Consider the following 20,086-nt stretch of genomic DNA (forward strand, 5'->3'; position numbering starts at 1 on the left):
GCAGTCGCCTCCAACAACATGTCCGCACGGACAAATAATTAAAAATCTTTATAATACTTGTAATAAATGCTTAGAAAAAATTACTAAATTTCGGATTCCTAAGCTCGCAAATTCAGAAAATAATAGCAAAAATAACGAAAATTAGTTTAATTAATGCTAAATTTTACTAGAAAATCATTTACTTTTTTTCTCTTTCAACGTTTTTCTTACAAATGTTGACCTCTGATTCCTCTGATTCCTCTGTATCCTCTGATTCCTCTGATGCCTCTGACTCGCAACTAGTATAAATACGCGCGCCCCTCTGAATCATTTATATTAGTTAATTATTCAAAATCTTAATGAAATTGAATTATATGAGTACTCTAAACTTTTGAAAACGAAAATAATGATATAAAAAAAAATTTGTTAAAGGCCTTATGAAATTTCAAAATCAAAATGAATTATAAACCCTCTGCTTCTTTTTAAAGAAAAATATTATGTAACAAATCATAAATCTCTGAATCTATGTAAGCTTACTAGAGATAAAACTCCGCATCCTCTGATCAATATAATTATTGGAAGAATAATTTCTAATGAAAGAAAGAAACAAATGAAAATACTTTCTTGTTTTGAAACAAAGGAAAAACGAAGTAATGATTTTCTATAAAAGTTTGGTGATATATACTAATCGGTCAATAAACTTTGATCTCCAGTAGTCTTGTTCAAATTAATAATATTAATACTAATATAATATTGTGTTATAGTGATGCCAAATATTGAAGAACGGAAAGGAATATTAAAATTCTAAGTCTCGATCTAAAGTACCCCGTTTTTCTAGTAGGGAATTTCCTCCAAAAAGAAAAAATAATTAGATCAAACGGCGGTTGTTCTTGAACGAACAGCCACCTCAAAAAATTTCCAAAACGACTCCCCACCCGCGATTTCCTGTAATAACGCGTCAGCGAAAAAAACTTTTAGACGAATACCGTCAATCGATTAACAAAGCTAAGCTCCTGCAAAGACGATTATTTAAAACTTCAGACTCAGAGTCAGACGGCGAGTGGGAAGACGTTGATCCTACCTCCTTGTCGACCCTCAAAAGAATACCAAATTTGCAAGATCTCAGAGATATAAATAACACCAGAAACAAGAGCAAAAAGAGTAGCCAGACTCCACGTAGATCAAAAAAGTCCCCTGTAAAACAAACCCCTGCAAAAGGCAAACCATCAATATCAACCATGGCTACTACCCACGTAAAATTAAAAGATGCAATCGCTACGATACCTAAGTTCGATCGTGCGACTATGTCTCTTGAAGACTTTTTAGACTCGATAGAATACGCGAAAGAAATAATTGACAGTGCTGAGGAGGCCTTGCTAGTCAAGCTCGTACGCACGAAAATAGGGGAAGAAGCACGAAAAGGTCTTAAAGACATTGACATTAAAACCGTTGCAGAATTGAAGAAGCAGCTTCGCGGACTATACTCGTCTGGTTTAACCGTGAGTGCTTTACAAGGGTTGCTCTCGCCATTGGTGCTACAATTCCCAAAGATTTTGAAGAAAATGTTAAGGGTAGCCAGGAAGAATGTTTCAGAAAAGGATTGTTAGATAATATCTCTGTTCGGATGAAATCTACCGGGAGCCTGACCGATTTAATTAAAGAAGCTATTACAATTGAAAAAGATCTTGAAGTAAAATCTATGATGAGGCGCAAATTAGAAAAGCGTTGCGGCAATTGTGGCCGGACTAATCATGCAACTGAGCAGTGCAGGGTAAAGAGAGTTAACACCGTAGTAACAACAACTAATAATACTCACTCCAACGCCCATGGAAATACGTCTAAAAAAATTTGCACCTATTGTAAAAAACCCGGACATTTGGTCGATAAATGCTTTAAGTATGTGTATGATCAAGTACAGAAAGCAAAGGGTTCTTCGAAGCCCCCGGCGGACTCTAATGCTCAATCACCTTGTGGTAAATGCGGGAAGTCAAACCATACGACCGAACGTTGTTTAAATCACCTCGTGTGTAGCTATTGTCATCATAACGGACACTTAATCGAGGATTGTCGCAAAAGAAAAGTCGCATTGGCAAAAAACTCCCAAGCTCGTCCGAATCAGAACGCGCAGGAGACGAGCAACGAGACGAAGCCGCGTTCTCAGTCAACCACGTCCGAGGATCAATTGCTGAAAGAATTGATAGCCACTCTATAAATAGTCTCCCTTACATCAGATTCGTGGTCGAAAATCAGCCCAATATATTTCTAATAGACTCAGGGTCCGAAGTGAACCTAATTACAGAATCCACCATCCCCACTCAAACAACAGTACATACAAATTACCACTTTATTTTAAACGGAGTGAACTCACAGGAAGTAGAAACCCTAGGATCGGTTGGATTAAAAATTAACAATGATTTGACACAATTTCTTGTAGTTGGCAATAACTTTCCGATAAATTTTAACGGACTATTCGGCGCAGAATTTTTACTTAGTAACAAAGCAAAAATTGATTTTGGTAAACAACAATTGACCTTGAATAATTTAAATATTAAATTACATTTTGAAGATACTCCACTTAACAAGCCGAGCAAAACTGCAATTACAAATTTTCAAATCACCGGTCTTAGTAAATTCACGCCTTATTTACGCATTAATATATTCAAAATTGACTCATTATTTTTACTGGATACAGGTGCACAAATCAGTCTAATAAATATAAACTTACTTCCTTTGGGTGTCACTATCGTTAATAAGGGAAACATAACTATCGAAGGAATAGAAAAGCGTCCAAAAATGACCCTAGGTAAAACCACCCTTAATATACATGGGGTTAAGGTTCTCTTTTATGTTATTGATGACACATTTCACATACCTGGCAACGGCATCCTAGGTGTAAATTTTTTCCATTTGAGCAAAGCCATTGTAGATTTTAAAACCCTTCGTATACATATAAATGATGTGATTTCCTCTATACAGATTTTCGAAAGAAAAGATACCCTCTCTATAAACAACGATAATATTTCCCTAAAACCCGTAGAAATAGAATACGAACTTTATGACGACCCCGACGACTTCGACGCTCTATCCCCTTGTGATCACATTCCCGAAGGATACGTTTTCTCGATTCAAAAGAATGATTTAAAAGACCTTATATCCACTAAAAATTTAAAAGAGACAGTAAAGGATTATGTTCATGGCTTAATTGATCGCTATAAAGATATTTTTCACTTGCCCAACGAGACCTTACCAGGAACTGATTGTATACAACATAGGATAATAACAATAGACGATGACCCAATAAATGTTAAACAATATAAATATCCCCACGCCCTAAAAGACGAGGTAAACAAACAAGTACAGGAAATGCTAGACAATGACATAATAGAAACTTCAGAATCTCCTTACAACAATCCCCTCTGGATTGTTGAGAAGAAACCTGATTCCGAGGGAAACAAGCGTTGGAGGATAGTATTAGATTTCCGCGCCCTTAATGATAAAACCATCAGTGACGCCTATCCCTTACCGAATATAACCGAAATATTCGATCAGGTCGGTAGCGCAAAGTATTACTCAGTCTTAGACCTAGCATGGGGCTTTTGGCAAATCAAGCTTGACCCCCGCGATGCTCCAAAATGCGCATTTAGCACCCCTTTTGGACACTACCAGTTCAAACGGATGCCTTTTGGGCTAAAAAATGCACCTGCTACATTTCAACGACTAATGGATACAGTACTAAAAGGGTTACAAGGGAACATACTATTCGTCTATTTAGATGATATTGTTTTGTACGCCAACTCTATTGAAGAACATGAACAGAAATTCAATCAGCTTGCCAATAGGTTAAGAAACGCCAACCTTAAACTACAGCCGAGTAAGTGCAATTTTATGTTGCCTAGTGTAAGCTATTTAGGGCACATACTTTGCGAAGATGGACTTAAATTAGACCCTAAGAAAATAGAAGCAGTAACACGTTTCCCACGCCCGAAAACTGTAAAGAATGTGAGACAGTTTATTGGCCTCGCTGGCTACTACAGACGCTTTATTGAGAATTTCGCTGACATAGCCAAACCTCTTTTCAAATTACTACAAAAGAAAACACCCTTTGAATGGAATGAAAAAGCTCAAGAATCCTTTGATAAATTAAAAACACTTTTAACCACCACACCCGTATTAGCTTTTCCCGAGTTAGACGAACCTTATAACATAACGACGGATGCCTCAGGCTATGCTATTGGAGGAGTATTATCACAGGGTGAAGTAGGGAAAGACAGACCTATAGCATTCACATCACGTGCCCTCCGTGGACCCGAGCTTAATTATGAAGTCTATGAAAAAGAGGCTCTTGCTATTATCCACAGCGTAGAACAGTTCCATTCCTATATTTACAATAGAAAAATTACCATATATACAGACCATCAACCTTTAGTGAGGTTTAAAACAGCCGATCTCAATACTCGAGTCCAAAAGTGGCGTTTTAAATTATCCGTTTACGACTATTCTGTTGTGTATAAAAAAGGAAAGACGAACGTAAATGCCGACAGCCTATCACGTAATGTACCCGAATCACCGACAGACGCCACTGTATGTACAGTTACGCGTTCAAAAGCAAATCATCCAGACGAACAAAATGATGAAGCTTCATGTACAGAGCCATCAACCCAAGAACAAACTATACCTAAATCCAATCAGAAAAAGAAAGGTAGACCCCCCAAACATTTACAAAAGCCAAAGCCATTTATTCCCCCGCGAGACAGTACAAAACGACAAACGAAACAAACACAGAAATTTGATCCTTCCATCTACCAAAAACAGCCGGAGCCTGATCCAAAATCCTTTCCTATACCACCATCCGACTCAGAAAATTCAGTAGAATCCGATCAAGAAAGCGAGAGCGAAAATGAACAACAGAATGAACCCATCGATGCAACATCTGCTCAGCCATCAGAGAAAAGTAATTCCACAACTAATAATAAAATAGTCTATTCAAAAGGACTAATGCATTGTATGGACGGCAACATCGCTTACTTCATTGACGATCAAGGACAGCCCGTTGATGAAGGAGCCAGAAAGTTACACGAATTCAACAAACTACCGAAGTTCTCTAATATATCAATTGGTGAAGTATCATTTGAAGTAAACAAACGAGTAAATCATTTTGCATTATGTATTAAAGAAGAAAAGGACATATCTCTTAGTGCTTGTAAAGGAAACATAAAAAATACACTTTTTACACTTGAAGCCATCCTCAAAAAGGAGGAAGCGTCATGAGCAGCCAACAACGATGAGTACGGAAAACCAACATCCTATACATTAAAATCATGCACCGACTCATTTATTTAATTTATTTTATTTACTAATTTATAATTTTTTTTCCTTCTTCTCACCACTAATTTTTTTCTTCTCTCCTTCTTCTTCTCTTTTTTTTGTATTTCTTTGTCACTTATTTAATTAAATTTTTTATTGTATGCATTTATAATTTATTTGATATATTATTTTGTGTGTGAAATTTATACTTTACATTTGTTCAACCGTTTGTATTTTTATTGTATAATTCCATAATTTTGTTTGTAACACATAACTTGCCTAAGTATCACTATATTTTAAGATATTAACTCATAGATTATTTTTATTTAATTTTAATTAATGAAACTTAATGAAACCACAATCCAATACTATTTGTACTAGGAGGTAAATCAAATTTATCTGTATCTACGAAAAGAAATGTAAATTGCCAGTGAGCCATCCCTCAATACTAAATCGATGACGTATATTCCCATCCTTCAAGAGAAAATCAACTTATAAACCAAAAAACTTTCACATTCTTCTACAAATATTTATGCGAATGCGTTACAATTCTTTCATATACGTATAACGAAATCACTATTAAATATCAACAACTAAGAATACCAAGTTCATTAATGTTTTACAATAACCCAGAGCTACGGCTCGTAGTTTCTTTTCATCATCACCTACTCACCGTTTAACAATGGGGGTGTGATATCACCTCTAAAAACGTGATATATTTAACATAATCAAAAACCAAGAGCCCCGGAAAATAGGCAGCCCTATCTCTGCCGAAGTTGGCCGGGAAATATATTTTTGAATCCCGGACCTGTCAAATTTGTAAACAAACCACATGGCCCCAGTGCAACCGTCGAAGAATCAATGTTCTCACGGGCATTGATTCTGTTTTTACTATGAACAACATTTTCTACATTATTGTTTACGTATAAGTAACCGCAATAATCACACCCTTATAAATAATTAATTTATATATATAATCAAAAACCCAGATCCTTTTCCCTACGTTCAATTCGTCAGAAACGCAGTAAAGATGAGATGGCTCGCTGGCGATCGAAAATTATTCCTTATGTATTACAACAATATTTTTTTTTTAGTTAATATTTATTATTTATTATTTATTATGAACATCAACCTTTTTTTTGCTAATAAATAGAAATAAAAATACATTAGAAATTAAATCGAACGATCTAGAAGATCAGAGTTCGAGTAACAACGTATGTGTCGATAGACGAGCTGCAGGCTGCTCGCGTCACAAAGGCAGAGACAAAGACGCAAGTCTCACAGAAACGGAGTTCCCATAATTTTTAGCCGCCGAAGCCGTTACAAACAAAAAGCTACACGTCGAAGATCTGTAACTGATTCTCTCTATCAAAAAAATTTTCAATCACTCTCGTTCGCGACTCCGACCAGTGCGGGTCTCTCTCTCTTTTCTTAGTGTCCTCTGTGTCTCTGCCTCTGTGCCACGACGCCTCCAGCCGTCTACACCTCAACAATGTAAGTCATAAATTCTAATATATCCTTATCTATTTAAAAATGCTTGTTCTAACTTTATTTGTATTTTTTCCCCTTTTCTAAATAATTTAATTTCATAAAACAATATAACTCCTAATGACATCACTGCCCCGAGGCGATCAATGGGTAACCATTTCGCCTTGAGGAAAGTGACCCTTTCTCCCTTCGAACAATCACGATATTTTAAAACCACATAAACACACGGAAATATACCCTGTGCTATAAGACGTCTCGTCTTGGCACTAAAAAATTTTTATACAAGACCACAGTAACCGTGAGGTTACAAAAGTCCCGTCTCCCGACGTGACACTAATAATTTTTCCATCTTTAATACTAAATTTTAGAATTTTAGCTATTAAAAGCTGTAAACAATAGATTCTCTCAAGTAAGATTGATTATTTTAGGATTTTTTAAAACTATTTTTTGTAATTCATCAAATCTATATTTTAAAATGAAATTATTCAGAGATATATACTTCATTTACCATGTAACTTATTTTTCTTGCACTAGGTAGTTTGCTACCCGACTTACTGGTCCTTGGAGAATCTATACCATTGCTATAATCAGGCTGTAATAATCTCGAAAAAGGTGTAAAAGCCATTCCTAAGTTTTCAGGATTATTACAAGACCCATCAATCGTTCGGTATTCACCATTTAAATTTTCACATCTTGAAATTTCATTCATACAAATATTATCTGAAATCCATTCGTTTTTTATGAAATTTCCGAAACTCGATGGTTTGCCAGAAGAATTACGCTCATTTTCAATTTCTTTTGTTGCCGCAATTTCAGCTATGCCAACCATGGCTATCTCATCAGACAATTCATTAGTATTAACGGCATATTGATGTAGAAAACTAGGAGAATGCGGAGGTAAAGTATCACTTTGAGCATCGGCAAGCTGTCGCGCACGGATAGCCTCTTTTCCAGCGATTATAGCTTTTTGTAGTTCATTTTCATCCAAATTATTATTGATAAAAGTTTGAGCTGTTTTCGATGTCAGCTGTGGTGAATCTTTTTTTGAAAGTAATACATTTTGAGGCACGTGCATCGTTTCTACTTCGTTAGAAATAGAATCTTCTGCAACACTTGATGGAAGAATGTTATTAACTGGAGTGCTATTAGTTACCATGTCATCTTTATTTGAATCAATGTCATTTACAGAACGTAAAGGATTATAAATAGTATAACTGATTGTTATGACAAGCGCCATAATAAATGTTGCTCTGAAAAAAATAAAATAAACACATTTTTTTATTGAAAATTGTTTCATTAATAAAAATCATGATGTAATGAATTATTAAATATATAAAATTTTCAGAAACGTCGTGTATAATTGATAAGCATTAATAGTTAGTACGTATAATAATTAATTTTTGAAAATTTTATTAATCAAAGTTTTGCAATTGGAAACCCGCTGAAAAATTTTACGAAATTTTTGATTTTATTTGCAGAAAATTTTTAGTTTGTAGAATACTAGATCTTTAGGGTGTTACACTCATCATAGCTCTCTTATTTCAATCAAAAGTAAGAATATGCGTTATCAAAGATGTTTAAAATTAAGTTGAGAATAATTAGGCCTTATTATATGTTATTATATATTATACAGGGTGTTACAAAAGTATGGAAACCTCCTAAAAGCGGGCTAAATATGCGGAGAAAAAAAACCTAAAACTTCATATAAGACGTATTTTTTAATGGGGAATCCAATGGTGACCTTGAATTTGACCTTGAACATAACCTTAAAGCTACAGCGACCCAATAATAAATTTTTCAAATGGAAACCCCTATTTTTTATTGTAAATTTGAAAAAAGCGGAAAATTTTACGTCAAAACTTGTATTTCGTTACTTTTTTTCAAGGACATTTTAAGGGCGCTACAGGCTCAAATAAAACCCCGATTTAACCTAAAATTAAGCTTAAGTAAGAACTTTATTTTCTAACTGTAGAGAGTCGAAGATTTGCTTTGAGAGCGAATGGAGCTCAAGTGTGCGAGTTGAGCGCGACATCCTCGGGGATGTCTACGTCGGATTGAAGATATCCTACGTCGCCCAAGTTAAGAGAGCGAGTACCGGGACGAGTCGACCCGAGTGCGAGAGAGATAACCAATGGATCCAATGGCTGAACAGACCGTAAGGACGACCAAGGGTGGATCTGGACCAGGAGAAGATCTCGACATCGTGTGGTGAGTCGTACGGGCCAATGCGCCTATCAGGGCTACGATCGTCACGTCTGCCGTCGACCGGGTATTCGGGTACTCTCTGAGGCCGTGTATAATGTTTATTGCATAAGAATAAACCTGATAGTTGTTATTGTTAATATTGAATGTTTGTTTCTTAGTGTGAGTGAGTGTGAATCCCTGTATTCCCCTTTCTTCAACCCTCTAGGAATATACACTGGAAAAGCCTCTACGCGCTAAGACAGACCTGCAGATCCAAGGGACACCCGCACGGGCGTGTAAAGCAAGGTTTAAGGGTTACACTGTTGATATCAATTTAACAACAATATAGTAAAAGTTTACATTAGTTAATGCTGAGCGAAGCGAAGTCTCTTATCCTTTCAGCTCGGTACTTTTTAACCTATTTTGTGTCAACGGTTCCTGGAAAACGGCGTTACGAAATGGTCTGAAATTTACTAGGGTGGTTGAGGACGGTCAGCTGAAGGTCTGATTGTCACATTCCGTCGACCTGGTGCACCAGGTCACCGATCTGGCCCCTGCGAAATCTTCTTCGGGAATTTTCTTTATTTTTGGGTTTTACCGACTGGGTAACAAGCGTCAAACCACATTCCGTCGACCTGGTGCACCAGGTCATCGATCTGGCCCCTGTAAGGACTTCTTCGAGAACATTCATTGTTATTAGGTTGTACTGACTGGGTAAAAAGCGTCAAAGCACATTCCATCGACCTGGTGCACCGGGTCACCGATCTGGCCCCTGTGAAGACTTCTTCGAGAACATTCGTTATTATTAGGTTGTACTGAATGGGTGAAAAGCGTAAAACCACATTCCGTCGACCTGGTGCACCAGGTCACCAATCTGGCCCCTGTGCAGGCTTCTTCGGTACAAAATTTCCGCCGAATTTTATGATATATTTTTCTATTTATTAGATGTTATTGGTATGTGTATGAGTGTGTTTGGATGCGTGACAGTGTGTTTGGCGTATGTGTTTCTAGGGTCGTTGAGGGTGGTCAGCTGAAGGTCTGGTTACCAAAATCAGTCGACCTGGTGCACGAGGACACCGAACTGGCCAATGTAAAACCATGTTCTAGAATTTTCGTTATTTTCTGATGAAAGTGACTGGTTAAAAGTTGTAGAATCAAATTCTGGGCTCATGTGAAAACTTCTTCGAGAATATTCGTAATTTTCGGATCGTACTGACTGACAAGCCGAATAGTATCATACAGGTACAAACCAATGAGCCAAAGTGAATAAACAGTGGTTAGTTGACCTGGTGCAGCGGGATACCGAAGAGAGCTCGACGACTTCATATTCGGGTATTTTTATGTCAAACAGTTACGAATCAATGAGATCAAGTGGGTAGATCGTGATTCGTAGACCTGGTGCACCAAGTTAGCGAAGAGAGCTCGACGACATCATCTCCGGGTATTTTGATGTCAGACGGGTACGAATCACTAATAATCTTTTGTTTTCGTTTTTTTAGTAACATTAGGGATATCTTTAAACTGTGATATCTTTAATTGTGGCCCAAATTTTTTAAATAAAATCGAAAAAGTTGCTATTATTTATGTAAAAAGGGTCATTTAAGTGTAAATAATGAAAGTTGTTGTAAATAATTCAGCTCGGTAGATTTTGACATATTTTGTGACAGCGGTTTCTGGAAAACGACTTTACCGAATGTCTAAAATTTTTAAGGGTTGTTGAGGGTGGTCAGCCGAAGGTCTGATTGCTACATTCCGTCGACCTGGTGCACCAGGTCGCCGATCTGGCCCCCGTGAAAACTTCTTCGAGAATTTTCGTTATTATTAGGTTGTGCTGAATGTGTAAAAAGTGTCAAACCACATTCCGTCGACTTGGTGCAGCAGGTCGCTGATCTGGCCCACGTGAAACCTTCATCGAGAATTTTCGTTATTTTCGGATCGTAGTGACTGATTGTAAAGTGTAGAACCGGATTCTGTCGACCTGGTGCACCAGGTCACCGATCTGGCCCCTGTAAAAACTTCTTCGAGAATTTTCGTTATTTTTAGGTTGTACTGACTGGTTAAAATGATACTAAATTATTTAATTTTTACAATACCTGTACAAAACCATAATTTAATCATGTTCCAACGCTTATTTATATTTGCAGAACAAAAATATTATATTTTTCAACGGGTGCAGTAATGGCTTTTTAAAAAAATGAGCGATGATGGCACGAGCTGAAAGAGAATTTTCAGCTCATCCAATTTTTAAATCATTGAAAAAGCTAATACATCTAACACATTTAACCTTTAGAGGGCTGGGATTTCAGAGGTCATATCAACATCCAAAACATCTAACATATCTGAAAGAGGGTGAATGTGCTTGGCCACCATCCAATTTTCGGCCAATCAGAGATATCATTCAAATAAATAGAAATATATGCAAAATTTTGAAGCAATAAAATATTTTTTCAATTCTACAACTGTTATTGTTTCAGAGAAAATTCTTAGTACCCTTGAAAATTATTGAATCAACGTGCTGGCATAGCCGACACTCGTATCTTTTTCCGCACACTCGTGCCCAAAAACGCTTTTCGCGCACTGAAAAATGTGCGAAAATAGTTATTTATGTAACAAGTGCCCAAAAAGCTGGGCACGTGTTGCATACAAAATTTTATGCAATAGTAGGCGAAAAATACGTTCATTAAAATAAAGCGTTTTACCGCACACCCGTGTCCAAAATGTGTCATTTTACCGCACACAAGTATCCAAAAACGCTTTTGGCGCACTAAAAAATGTGCGAAAAAAGACATTTTTCGTCATACTATTGCATAAATAACTATTATGCAATTGTAAAGCGAAAAATCCCCTTTTGGGCACACTTTTTAGTGCACAAAAAGCATTTTTGGACACTGTTAAGCGGTAAAATTTCTGATATTTTGTGAGATATCATGCTCGTTATTTGTGCACTTTTTGCATAGTATTTCATAAAATGTCGTATGCAGCAAGTGCCAAGCTTTTTCCCCAGAAATTGCGTGAAACAGTTCTCTTCTCGTGCAAGCGTAACCGGCACTCGTACTCACAAAATGGTTCCACCCCACTTTCCCGACTCCGCTTTCACGACAACCATTTTCACGACAAGTATTTTTCCCGACAATCGAAAATCCCGAATCCAATTTCACGAAAACCATTTTCCCGAATAAAATTTCCCGACAACCATTTTCACAAGTATTTAAAATGTTGTACATATGATGATGGCCCTAGTTTATGTTCCCGTAGACGATGTGTTGCCAACATTTAAAGCTTTTAAAAAAGAAGCTCCAAGTGCACTGAAGACTGTCTTCAATTACTTACCCGAATACTATGTTATTGGCATTCCAGCAGTTCAAGGAAGACGTCCTAAGAAAGCTACACCTCCACGTTCTCCAATACAGTTATGGAATCAGTATGATGCTGTGCTAGCAGTGACTCATAAAACAAATAACGTTAGTGAAGGATGGCACAATCGCTTTGGGTTAATTGTCGGCAAACACCATCCAGACTTGTACAGTGCACTGAGGGAGTTCCAAAAATAACAGGCCTATGTGGAGATATGCATCGCAGAGTTAGGATTAGGACGCTCTATAAAAAGAGCACCAAAACTAAAATGGATTGCTCAGCATGAATTTATCTTCGACAGAGAAATATCTTCGTTCATTGGCTCACACTATAAATCTCTGATAGATACTTTCATTTTTTAAGTTAATAAATTTGTTATTACATATTCATTGTCATTATTCTTTACGATCGACGTCGGAAAGAATACTTGTCGTGAAAATGGTTGTCGTGAAAGCGGAGTCGGGAAAGTGGGAGGTAACACACAAAAAAACCCATTCGTATAACTTCATCGTTTGCATATTGTTCATAAGAATATCAATAATATAATATAATATTAATTAATGATAATTAATATATTATTAATTATATTGTTAATTATATTATTAATTAATAATAATTAACGGAAATAATCCTGCGTATGCATCTGAATGAAAAATCAAGGCAACAGTCCTGTCAGCAACTAGGTTGTAATATTGAATTTAAATTTTATATTTGCTCAGCATTCTGCAACTGGGGTTGCCACTAGTAGTATAAGTATACCGTAGTGCTGCATGGAGATGAAAAGTGTGACGTAATGGTAGCGATAGTGATAGTGATAGTGAGGTAAGTAGTATGAAGGGTGAAGTTATGGTGCAGTACATGAGTATTCGTCATTATCTATGTCAAGTAGTTTACTAAAGACTCTGGTTTTAAATTGGGCTAGGGATTGAGGATTAAAGTTTACTGATTCAGGAAAGAGACAGTTGATTAGATATGTTACAGTGTAGTAAAATGAAGATTTGATGGTGCTGGATTTCTTTTGTTTTACGGTGAATGTGAGAACGCTAAGGAAGGCTTTTTAATGAGCGTTTTGTGACGCTAGTAGGTGGCATGGTAAATCTAGGTCACAGATATGAAGGATCATTCAATGAGATGGCGGTATATACAATTGAAGCGAATAAGTACTGTTTTGCTAGGCGGTGAGGGGTGACATTGTCCATCAATTCTATACGATTGACGACATATCTTAAGCAGGTATTTAAGGCTCTTTAGAGTTTGAGTTCTTGATATTGGAACCGATCGTTATAGACTGCGCACGCATAATCAAAATGCAGGAAAATTGGTAATTCTACGAGCTCTTTATGTATAGGTCGTGGCAGTACTGTGACGCTAGGGATCCACGGCTTTGTTTATTCATAAAACAGCTGATGTTCTACCACTACCATCAGCTGTTGTGCCCCTACTTTGACAGCCAGTCAGCTGATTGTATCACTTCTATGACAAATCAGCTGATGGTCGCTGGGGTAGGAAGATTTTGGTGAGAGTTTGGCGCTATAAAAAGGCCAGTCTGGACGATGGGAAGTCACTAGCCTTCGGTTGGCAACTCACGGAGAAACTTATAAAGCTCTATGCTCTGCAACTTTTAAAGCAGAAAGCAGCTCTCGGCGAGGTATCAGCAATTTATACCGAGCGATCATCGCCGAAACTGGTGAATATAGTAGGCATTTCTTACCCACGTTCGCGCGTATAGCGGCTCATTTGTTATAGTGTTGCGTAACAGTATTTGTAAATAGTGTATATAGTGATGTGTGTGCGAGCGGTGGCAGCAATAGTTATATATTGTTAAATAAATTATTATTGTTGAGTTTAACATAACTCTTCGTGTTATAAATTACACGACCTTTTCCTCTTGTCAGGTCGTGAAGTCGAGTTTGCATTATATTATAAATTTAGTTTAGTAGAAGTGAATATAATTTTTCTTGTTTTTTTTATTGCACGCTTTATCACATGGCTGACGTTTGCTCCCGAGTCAAGGTTTGGCTGAATCCCCACTCCCAATTACTTCACTAAGGTTGCATACGGCAGGGGCAAGCCATACAAAAGTATCCGGAGTGTGGTTGAGAGGTCAAAGCGCCCCAGAAAAGCATCACTGCCTATCAGCATCATTTGTGTCTTAGCCTTGTTCAGCAAGAGGCTGTTTGAAAAAACGAGCTGTAGACCTGCAGATCGTCAGCAAAGAGTTGCATTTTGAGGCAACAAGGACGACTGGTAGATCGTTTATAAACAGCGAGAAGAGCAGTGAGATAGAGATTGATTGATTGATTAAGAGATTTATTGGGGCCTTGAGGTATAACCACATGAGGCCCAATGGCAGTTTAAACAGACAGTAAAAGTGTAAACAATAGTAATGATAACAATACAGTTGTAAGTTCAGAGGATACAGCACATTTAACAAACATAGATAGTAGTTCCATCGCGCAATTTTGGTTATACCCTATTCAAATTCAGCACGTGAGTCACTTCACGCAGGACAGGGGCAAGGCCCTCCATCCCGCATCGCTGCAACCACTCCGCTTTCTTGTGCTGCATAAGGAAGGAGGTGTGAAGGTACTTGAAAAGAGGAGGCGGGGAGAGGATGTTCGTGATGAAAGGTTTATTGATTGTTATGGCAGATGAAAAAGCAAATGAGTGATCTTAAGATGCGGTGCGGGGCGCCTTGTAGTAGAGCACTAGGGGTCGATGCCGTGCGGACTGTTTGATTTTCTCATTCTCAGCCGGCTTTCCGATGACTCGAAAACATCTTCTGGGATAGCCTGGTGAAGCATCTTTGATGATGCGAAATGTTAGGGAGCAGTTGATAACATCTCTGCGTCCCCCAGACGAAAGCCATCCCAGAGCTAATCGATAGGGAGTGACGTGAGCCATCCTGAGTATTGTGCCATATATGAATCCAATGCAGGCGTTCTGCAGGTGTTGATGTGCTAGAGACTGCTCCTTTGTCAGGTCAGTCAATCCTGGTGATGGGTAGTCTAGGTGAGGCGTCGCCAGGGCGCCCACCAGCTTCAGACGCATTATCCATGAGAGGGCGTGCTTGTAGAAACGCAAGGCGTAGAGAGAATGGTGAACTTTTGAGGTCATATATTTTATCTGTTGATCACAGTTAAACCTTCCCGATAAGAAGACGCCCAGAGTCTTGATCTCTTCCGAGAAAGGGACAATGTCACCACCAATATTCAGTCCTGCAGGCAATATGCTGGTCCCAACGAGGTCATGAAGCTCAATCTTCCAATTAGCATGACCTTTGTTTTGGAAGCGTTGCAAGTCAGTCCGTTTGTCGTGGCCCACGGACGGTGGTGTGATGTGTCACAACGGATGGTGTGAGGTGTTCCTTACGACAACGTAAAATCCAGTCACGCTTCTTGCAAGAAAGGAGATGATGGTAAAGGTGAGAGCGATGATTGAAGGATGGATTGTGCAAGTTGACGTTATATGGCAATGCGTCGATGGATGTAGTGGTTGACATGGAAAATGAATCAGAGAGATAGATGTTTAATACGGGGATACTGGTCTGATAATACAGTTTCGATATTATTTATTTCCAACACACTTTTTATTAATTTAATAAAATCTGTTGCACTTTGTGTTTTCGATGTCAATATGTATGCATATCACGTAAAATGATGAACTAACAGATGTAAATATTTTTTCGTTTATCTTTGACTTCGAAAACCTCCAATGGTATCAAGCGACATAATACTATCAAATGGTTTTGTTGATGGTCTCAAAAACGACATTTGTACATACTTTGCTTGACCTCTTGATTTATTTCTGATACATACTTCACAATTTTTACCTATTTTTTTTCTATTCTTTATTAAATTTTCCGAATAATAATATGGACATATTTTAGCTATCATCTGGCTTATTCTCAACCAACTCACCCAACTCTTCGTCCATCTTGGCTTTAATATTCAAATTTTGAAGAGGCTTATGATCAGAAAATACCGTAAACCTCCCACCAATCAACAGATGTTGCCAGTACTTCAGAGCTTCTTTAATAGTCAGGCATTCCAAATAAATCGCTCTCTCTCTTCTTTGGCTTTCATTATTTTTCTTTGAAAAATAAACCACTGGTTTAAGTTTTCCATTTGGCTGTTCTTGTTCCAAAACAGCACCAATGCTCTCTATTGATGCATCTGTGAAGACTTTCATCGGCAAATGATTATTAAATATTTCTAATATTGGTCTTAAGCACAATAATTTTTTTATTTTTTCAAAAGCCTCTTCACATTCTTCGGTCCACTGAAATTTTTCATCTTTCTAGAGCAACTTATGTAATGGATCTAATAGTTTTGCACTACCTGGTATATACTCATGGTAAAAATTTATTTTACCCAAAAATTTACGAATGTTTTTTTGAGTTTTAGCTTGAGGAAAGTTCATAATTGATTTCAAATTATCCTTTCCTGGTCTTACTGTATTATTTTCTAAAACATGACCTAAATATTTTACTGTACTTGCGGCAAAGTTACACTTGCTAAATTTTAGTCTGAATCCTTCTTTTTCAATTGCTTCTAAAACTTTCTCCACACATTCTGGATGTTCTTCAAATGCCTCTGAAAATATGAAAATTTCATCCATATAATTCTCTGAAAACTTTTTAAGGTCGTGTTGTCTTAAAATATTGCTGGGAATTCTCTGAAAAATTGCTGGCTCGGTCTTTAAACCGAAAGGACGACACGTCCACTGGTAGTGACCTTCCTGCGTCACAAAACCCGTTTTCCTCTTATCTTCAATTCTCAGAGGTATCGATCAAAAGGCTGAATGTATATCCAGTGTTGTGAAGTATTGGCAATTCCTAGTCTTCGCTATCAAATTTCCAATCTATGGAGAAGGCTGAGATCGTGGTACAACCAACTTATTCAATTCTCTAAAGTCAATACACACAATCTCGACCTTCCGTTCTCTTCTTTCTTAAAAACCAATGTATCTGGGGCTGCGAATGGGCTATAGGACTCCTCAATTAACTTTTTTTTTTAAATTTCGCAACCTGCTCAACGATTTTTTTTTATCGTCCATTGTGAATCTGTAAGGTCTCTTGCTGCAGTATTTATCCTCAATTAAAGCGGTCGTTGGCTCAGTGGTTAGCGTGCTAGCCTCGGAGACAATAGACCGCTCGAGGAGCCGTGGGTTCAAATCCTGGCGGGGGAAATCGGATTTTTCCGATTGCCGTTCGGTGGGATGAGAGCCCATGTGCTCCACCTGTCTCGAAGCGGGTTTTTCCCTGGAGGAGGAGGAGGGGGGTGTAGTGCTTATGCACTACGTATACCCCCAGGTTTCCCCTGCCCCACAGGGCAAATGCGAGACAGTAGGGAGGGGGGTAGTTAAACTCTTCCTGCGCACGGGCTCCAAGCCCCCCTGCAGGCCCTTCTAAGAAGAGGGTGTCTTGTAAAGAGAGAAAGAAAAAAGTGCTTTTCAATTATTTTTTTTATTTTATTATTTTGATCATTTTTTACGTGATTCATCTTCGACGAACAATCTCCAAATGTTCGTTAAAATTTATCTCTACTTCTTTTTCATATTTTTCAGAAATTATTTCAGTTTCTATTTTTTCCGTCTTTCTCTGCTTAATGTTTACTTATTCATCTTAAATAAGCTAGAATTTTTGTATCATATCCAAGCCTGTTACAAAACCTTCCATAAAATTATCTCTTTCCACGATAAACACATCGACAAATTCTTCTATTTAAAAAATTTTATTTTTATAGTCATTGAGCCATTTGTATCATTCACATCACTGACTGTATTTAATCGTATTTTATTTAAATACTTTGCATAATTTTTTTTTTAACTAATTTGTAATCAATTAACGAAACCGGGATCATGTGTCCCATTCAACTTTAATTTATTATCAATGAGCATTCTTACTTTTGTGATTTTTAGTTTTTTCTTTCTTCATTCATTTCTACCTCCAGTGTTGAGTTAGTTCCAACTGTCACTGCTTCTCTTCTACCCATTTTTTTAAACCAACACATATCCTCTGGGTGGTATCTCATACCTTCGTTTAGCTTTTCGCAATTTCTACAAGGTCTTCTCGCTTCAAACTTTTTTTTATTTTCAGTTTCTCGTAAAACTATTTCTATTATCCAAGCTTCATGTAATAATTTAGTTGTATTTTCAGTTTGAGGCTGATTTCGTGCTGAGCGTGCTCAATGAGTAATCCATTCGCGTTCAGTCGAGAAGAGCCGCGCGCTATGTGGCGACAATTCACACTTCTCCTCGCACTGTAATCATTTAGTATAGGTCGAGGACCCGTGCGTACAGTCGAGGAGACTTGTGAGTCCCGCAGACTCGCGTAGAGCCAAGACGACTCGCGCAGCTCGCGTGTGTGTAACCAGTGCTTTCTGCTACATGTTAAAATGGCGAGCTGACTCACGCTGCCTTTAACCTCTCTTTCTTGAATGTAAATATATTTACACGAGATAGAAATGTCATTTTTAAATCATGTTCACACCGAACACGATGGCTGTAAAAGTGAAGCAGTAGAAACTGAATAATAGAAAGAAATACAGCGTGTCCGATGTTATACCGACTCTACTCATCAAGACACTAGGAAAAGCAGTATATTTAGATTCAAGACATATGTATATACAGTATGTACACAAGAGCCTAAAACTAAGGACAAAGTTACATTTTTTAGTTTAGAGTGCTATAAAGAAATTAAATGGAAGATATCAATTATGCATGATATAGTTCTCAAAACGAGCTCTTATGCATAAAAATCTTTTATACATCAATGGCTGGTGTAGCGCTGAAGGCACCGTGGCCGCGTAGCGAAGCGACCAGCCCTTGATATGTAAATAACTATTTCACACTTTTTTCGGTCTATTGTATTTCATATGTACTCCGATAATCCAGCTGCTAAAAACATCACCTAATGTATTCTCATCCATATCCAAAAGTAACTTTTCTTTTAATGCATATTCCATATAAGATACCACTTTGAATCTATATGTAATTGCATACATCGGATTACTCTATCCTTTATCGGCAATGCTTTATAAAATTATCTTTCCACTCACGCCAGTCAGACTCAATAGATAGGACTGTTATCATTGATGCGTGCTATTCAAGACATGATCGATCTAATTTGTGTAATCTTACACAATCCATTTAATCTCTTTTAATTGTTATTAATGTATATTATATAATGTACATTATATAACCATGGCGGGATTAATTGGTTACAAAATGTAAAAATAATATTTAATCTGACCCGATATTCGCTGTGTTTGGTCTACTTTGAAACGACATGCGCACAACATTCACATACACACTCACCTAAAGGAACTATAATTCTTTTATATTATTGTATGCTACGCCGTAACAACATGTTATTCCCACTAACGCCGAGACCCCTGCGTGCGTCCCCACTCAAACGTCGTGCACTGCTGCACTCGTCCCCACCTCGCGGCATCAGCCAATCAGCGCGCACTCGCTTCCTATATAAGCGAGGCGCCTGGCCACGCAAACGGAAGTCGTCTCTCGGCTACCAGCCAGAGCACATCTACTCTCGTCCTCGCGTTCACGGCGACGAGCTCTTGAGAGTTGCGACCTAGGGACTTCATTCAATAGTGAACTTGGTCTAATTTGCAAAAAACATATTCGCCTTGTCATTTCACAACCTTTCCCCACTTTTTACTTTTGCAAGTTTCCGACTCGGCCGCCAGGTGACTTGACGCCAGAAAAAAGTCGTATTCGCATGAGAAAAGGTCGAGTTTAGAGTACTAGTATAAGT

General features: G+C 37.7%; 1 protein-coding gene across 2 annotated transcripts in view; it reads right to left on the minus strand.

Moving 5' to 3' along the window:
* Nucleotides 1-5,449: 5,449 nt before the first annotated feature.
* The window catches only part of LOC106657415, a 29,807-nt gene continuing 15,170 nt past the window's right edge, over nucleotides 5,450-20,086 (minus strand). For both annotated transcript variants that reach the window (XM_023457625.1, XM_014378945.2), the window contains exon 3: nucleotides 5,450-8,021. In XM_023457625.1, coding sequence (XP_023313393.1) covers nucleotides 7,253-8,021 — 769 coding nt within the window. In that variant the 3' untranslated portion in view covers nucleotides 5,450-7,252. The remainder of the gene's footprint in view (nucleotides 8,022-20,086) is intronic.

This window comes from Trichogramma pretiosum, unplaced genomic scaffold (genome assembly GCF_000599845.2).
Source record: "Trichogramma pretiosum strain Unisexual culture from Peru unplaced genomic scaffold, Tpre_2.0 scaffold203, whole genome shotgun sequence".
Taxonomy (NCBI): Eukaryota; Metazoa; Arthropoda; class Insecta; order Hymenoptera; family Trichogrammatidae; genus Trichogramma; species Trichogramma pretiosum.